General features: G+C 46.1%; 1 protein-coding gene and 1 non-coding gene across 2 annotated transcripts; both read right to left on the bottom strand.

Annotated features, from left to right (window-relative positions):
* Positions 1–1,607: 1,607 nt before the first annotated feature.
* Trnal-caa lies at positions 1,608–1,728 on the bottom strand. Its single transcript has 2 exons — positions 1,691–1,728; positions 1,608–1,652 (listed from the first exon to the last, which is right to left on the bottom strand). It is a non-coding gene; the product is annotated as a tRNA-Leu (tRNA).
* Positions 1,729–2,753: 1,025 nt separating this feature from the next.
* LOC6554166 (probable low-specificity L-threonine aldolase 2) lies at positions 2,754–5,746 on the bottom strand. The gene is made up of 6 exons (XM_015153826.2): positions 5,665–5,746; positions 5,088–5,304; positions 4,118–4,192; positions 3,644–4,052; positions 3,224–3,360; positions 2,754–3,165 (listed from the first exon to the last, which is right to left on the bottom strand). Exons 2-6 carry the CDS (start codon positions 5,299–5,301, stop codon positions 2,846–2,848), a joined length of 1,155 nt encoding a protein of 384 aa, XP_015009312.1. The 5' UTR covers positions 5,302–5,304; positions 5,665–5,746; the 3' UTR covers positions 2,754–2,845.
* Positions 5,747–5,937: the final 191 nt, after the last annotated feature.

Raw genomic sequence — 5,937 nt, 5'->3', positions numbered from 1 at the left:
TTCAAAGTATGTGCGAGCACATCAAAAACATATTGCAAACATGGCGTCGTTGTACATAAATTGTTTTTAAATTGCGATCCAGCAATTAAGTATTTCAAAAGCATGTTCTATTTGTCGCAACTCATTGTTGAAACACCTAAGAATATGCCTCTCCTTGTAGATCTATGTGAAGGATTTGCAGGCGGCTATTCAAATTGAATAATCATGTGCTTCTTTGGGCTGGACTGCATGCAAATTTCAATTTAGCTGGGACACCGAGCAATCCCAGCCAGCTCCTTGGACTGTCGGGCTTACGAGTTTATTCCATGACAGATTGTCATTTCAGGCGGCGAAAAGTGTAACACGCCAATCCCCGCCTGGCATAATGAGGGAATGGCGTTTTTCCATCATTGTTAATGTATTTTATTGGGCCAAGGAGCTGCGCTATTCATCATGTATCCGCGCATATGAAACCCATTTGCCCCAGCCCAGCCGATCCTGGCAGACGCGGCACGTGCCATAAAGCGGCATGGCCAATAAAGTCGGTGCCGTTTGGGGCGATAATAAACATGGTAATGCCCATTAAGAGGCGAGTTTGAATTGAAAATCCCCAGAAATTAATGCCGGCGCCAACGTAACGTGGCTTTAGTTAATTGAACATGTCGACCGTGTAAATGCATAATTAAATTACTTCAACTTTAACTAAATCGCACACACGGCTGCTCGGCTGCCCAGAAAGGTGCGCTTAAATACTTCATTAGAAGCAATTCATTTGTTTAAACGGCGGCGAAAGTGTGTGTGCCACCTAATTGAATGCACTACATGCTGCACATCTGTCTACCGGTCCATGTAATTACGTTAATTGGGCTCAAATGCTATTAAATGTTTACAAAACAGAAAGACCATGCAATTATGTCAAGAGCTCATTTTAAAAATGGCTTAAATAGTATGCAAAATGCATAAACAAAGTTTGGCGTTGGCAAAAAGCCGAAAGCCGAAAGAAAGGGGATAGATTTTAGCTGGGGCATACAATTATTAATTCATTGTAGAAATATAATTGCATTAAAGACTGTGATTTTGGTAATGCAAGCATTTGCAAATAAAGTATTTGTTATCTATGGCATGTCATGTCATTTTTTGTATTTGCCTGATTTACATTTGGCTTTTTAATACACTTTAATTGTATTACTATTTTCCGGCTAATGCTCAGAATATTGTATAATTACTTTATCCTTGCAAGCTTATGCTGCTTTAAACGATCACGACTGCGTAATTTGTCATTAAAGCATGTACATATATAATAAAAGGAGATAAAATAAATGACACAGTTAAAAAATAATTTTTTTTTTTTTTTTTTTTTTTTCTTTAAGTTTTATTGAGGCGTACGGGGAAGTCTGGGAACCCCTTTATGTCCATTTCCTCTATTGATTCAGCCCATTTGGGCGCGCCGGCTAACTATAGTCTGGTTAGCTTTATCAGTTAAAAAAATTCTAACGATAACAAAACAATCACAGATAACAATAATTGATGCTGCTTTAAACGATCATGACTGCGTAATTTGTTATGAAAGCATGTGTATAATAAAAGGAGAAGATAAAATAAAAGTCCCAGCGTAAAAAAAAAAATTCTGTCAGAAGTGGGATTCGAACCCACGCCCTCAGAGAGGACCAGAACGCTCGCACGCCCTTCTGCGAAGGGCAAGACTGAATGCCTTGAGTCTGGCGCCTTAGACCGCTCGGCCATCCTGACGAGTTGCGGGCGAGGGCGCAAAAACCCGCTTATAAGCTGCGCGCTTAAATTGTGGAAATGCGGGGGGGTTAACTTCTAGTGCTGCGATGATGATGATGATGGAGCGATGGGCTAAAAAGCAACCCGCAAACACACATTTTCACACCCAACGTCGCATGTCTAGGAGCTATTTATAGACTGTGTGCCCCAGCTCCGCCTCACTCGCACACCGTGTTGCCATCCCACTCCCACCAAAGCATACGTGTGCTTTTGGGGCAGCGAGAGTGAAAAGTGGCGCCTTAATGGGGGCATTGCATACTTTCGGGCAGCAAGCGAGCTCGTTTTTGTTGTTCCGGTGGTGCAGTTTGGCAAAGTCGATCGAAAATCAAGCTTCCATAATTACTTGCCCATTTGGGCAGATGACTTTTCGTTACACATTAATCCCGCCCAGAATCTGCGGAGGCTCAAAGGCTCGAAGGCTCGAAGGCAGACAAAAGACCAACTTTGGCCAGTCAATTCGATTTCAATTTATCAAATGCTTCAGCAATTTCTCTAATTGAATTTCATTTCATTTGGCATAGCATAATTTATAAAATATAACATCTCAATGCCGTGCCCCAGCGCTCTCTCTAATCCATTGTAAGGGCACGAGCACACAGGGTCCTTGGATGCCGGGGATCCAATCATTTTGAGCGCATTCCGGCTTCGCCGGCGATAAGTTTGCTTATAAATCACAACTGTCCGATGGCTGGGAGGCTGGAGCAGTGGGGCACTGGGACACTGGGGCACTGCAGGCTTTTAAATCGATGAGCACAGCGCTGGATTGACAATAATATTTTAAAAATAATTTTATTATTTCATTCAGCCGGCCACCCATGCAGACACACAAGGGAAACTTCTGGGTAGCTGGAGCAGGAGTTGGGCGGAGCAGCAGCCAATTGCTCCAATGGATGTCCATCAGCTTGGACGGAGCGCTGCCCGGTCATGCGTGAATGTAAACGCAGCTCGGAGCCACTCAAGGGGCAATAATGGAAATTTGAGATCTTCTTTTGCTGCCTCTATATCTTTAATTAAACGACAAAATGCAAAGTCTAATTGTGTTTGTCTTTCCAGTAACATTCAAAAGAATTACAAAAGTCTACGTCCTGGGCCATTGCTGGTCGTACTGCCCGATGACGTGCTTCAGCTTCCGGATGGCCAGGTCCACTTGCTCATCGTCCACCTGATGGTAGAGCACCAGCCTCGCAAACGCCCAGTCCCGGGCACTGGCCTTCACCACGATGCCGGCTCCATTTTTGTCCCTCACTCCGGCCTCCACTTCTCCGGCTTCCACGGTGCTCAACCTGGTGGAGAAGTCGCTGGCCGTCAGCTTGGGCTGGGTTATCTCCACCAGGAGGATATTGCTCTGGACAGTCTCCAGGTCCACGGCAACGTTGGGACTTTTCAGTTCGTAAATAGCTGTGAAGGAAGTGCATATTTATAGGTGTGCAATTATCTTGGATGCGATGACACTAACCGTGGGCGATTTTCTTGGTCCGCTCGTGATCTTTGCTCAGCAGTGGAACCACCTCATCCAGGGCTACAAGTCCGGCTGCTGCTAGCACTCCCACCTGCCGCATTCCGCCTCCCAAAGCTTTGCGCAGTCGATGTGCTCTGGGCGTGGAAAATTAAATGTTACTAGTAGGCTAATAGTAAGGGCTCCAAGTATTAATAGTGTAATGTTTAAAATTCCATTAAATTTAAATAAAGTGCAAGTAATTTCATAACTAAGCTGCAGTTACCAAGAACTAAAAATGGACAGGAGCGAAGCAGCAATTTCCGTAATTATATTGAAGTATCGGAGTCACCGGATCAACGGATCCCGGATCCGGAAAAGCAACTATGAGCCGGCAAGCAGCGTATTAGACACTCATGCCGTGGGCGGGGTCAAACTCACTGCGAAATGAAGGCCTTGGAGCCGACTAGCACGGATCCCACGGGAGCCGATAAGCCCTTGCTGAGGCAGATGGATACCGAGTCGAAGTCGCGGCAGATGCGCTCCACGCCCACGCCCAAGGCGGTGGCCGCATTGAAGACCCTGGCCCCGTCCATGTGGAGGGCGATGCGGGCGCTTCCAGTGCCCACGCCCGGCTGACGGACCAGAGCAGCTAGCTCGTCCAGGAAGGCCAGAGGCACCACTTTGCCGCCGCAGATATTGTGGGTTTGCTCCACCACCACCAGCGAGGTGATGGGCTCGTGGCAGTCATCGTGGCGAATCCTGCGACGCAGCTCCTGCAGACTAAATGTGCCATCCTGCTCGTTCTTCAGAGTGGCTAATTGGACTCCGGCCAAATGCGAGGCGCCACCTAAACGTGATTAATGAAGACGCACTGGAGTCGTTGAGTCCTGCCGGAGTGTTTGCTGTTCTCACCTTGCTCGTACAGAAAGATGTGCGATAAATCGCCGACCAGGGCCTCTGTGCCACGACGATGGCAGTGAACCATAACTGGGGGATTATCAAGGGAAGCATTGCAGTATTCACTTGGCTCGGCAGTTCGCTTCGGTGTAACTCTGAACCCATCTTTAAGTCAGTCTTACTAATTGTAACCGATCTGAATAGCACTTTGTACATCACCTATCGTTTCCCGAGCCATTTATTTGCCTAGCTCCCATGTGGATTTAACACCCAGTAAATTAATAGATTTTTGATTAGCTTTAAAGTGTACTTAAGCTGCCCAAGATAAGAGCATATTACTATCAGTGCAGAGTGCTAGGGGTAAGCACTATAACTTTATTATGATTAGCTAATGAACGTAACAAACTGCATATGCTTTCACTTATTTCGGAGTTCATAAAAGAAAAACATTAGCTAAAACCAGGAAGTACTCTTATAAATTGCACCTTTTATGGCCGCATACCCATGAGCAGCCCTCCTGAAAAATTAGCACAATCACAAGTCTGAGTGCAGCAGTTTTCTTTTGAGTGAAATGCAAACTTCGAATTCCATTAGAAATATTAATTTGAGCGAATGCATAAATTACTTCAGATTGCGATGCCCCAAGCGGTAACTCCTTGCGAATGCGTCCTTTATCCTTCAGTCCGCTTCCTTTTTTCCGCTCCCTATGCTCGTGCCCACGTCCACGTCCACGTCTAATATTAAAGTCTATAAAAATTAATGTTATGTTTATGGCTGCCCTTAGCCTTTACGATAATGTACCTGATGCATGATATGAGCGCTGCTTTCTTGTTTCCCCTCCAACCAGCCACCTTTTGTGTAATCTGAGACCGGCCTCGGTTTAAACTAATAAACATAAGCGATTCCCCACTACGGAAGCCCACTAGCAGGGACCGAAAATGAGCCGGGCTTATTTACGACTCCAGCCCGGGCAGTTGCCACTCACTTGCCAGTAGATTTCCCATGGTGCCGCTGGGCACAAAGAGGCCCGCCTCCTTGCCGAAAATGGCCGCTGTCCGCGCCTCCAGTTCGTTGACGGTGGGATCCTCGCCGTAAACGTCGTCCCCGACCACGGCGGTGGCCATCCGGGCCCGCATCTTGTCCGTGGGCTGGCTGACGGTGTCCGAGCGCAGGTCAACCGTGGAGTGGAGGGAGGTCATTTTCTGCAAGTTGATTAGCTCGGATATTTGCATAAGGTGGGCTATGTTGATTTTCCTCTTTATGGCCAGCAAATCCCCCACGGAATCGCGCGCTCATTTGCATTGAGACACGTCAGTTGCACCGCCTTAAATAATTGATGCGGCCAATGGGGCGATAGGCGGCACCCAGTACCAAATTTAAACAATCACTTCTCGAAAGGAATTGGAATGTGGTGCGTTGCGCGATTGCATAATCATTCTTTTATTTTTAACACTTGATCTCCCAGCGAACGCGTATGTTCAATTCAACTTTTATACACTTAATTCAATTTGTCAAAAAAAAAAAAAACAAAAAAGTAAACAACAAATCATCAGAGAACTCACTTGGAAACTTAATTGATAAAACTGCGAAAAAACAAAAATCACACAACGTGCTCGGATCAGAACCAGCGGAGAACTGACCCCAACAGCTGCTAAATGGCCTTCTTTATATAGCGAGTTCCAGCAGAGAGCCCTGCAAGTTCTGTTCCCGATTGAGCGGCGATCGAGTAAATTAGAGGAAGAGAGAGCATAAGTACTTGCGCCATGCTCTTTAAGCCCTGCCCACACAACGTTTCTTCCAAGATTCTGGAACGGAACACATTAACACACACAACA

This window comes from Drosophila erecta, unplaced genomic scaffold (genome assembly GCF_003286155.1).
Source record: "Drosophila erecta strain 14021-0224.00,06,07 unplaced genomic scaffold, DereRS2 tig00000000-arrow-pilon, whole genome shotgun sequence".
Taxonomy (NCBI): domain Eukaryota; kingdom Metazoa; phylum Arthropoda; class Insecta; order Diptera; family Drosophilidae; genus Drosophila; species Drosophila erecta.
Note: the sequence above shows the minus strand (reverse complement) of the source record. Positions and strands in the feature narration are given on the sequence as shown.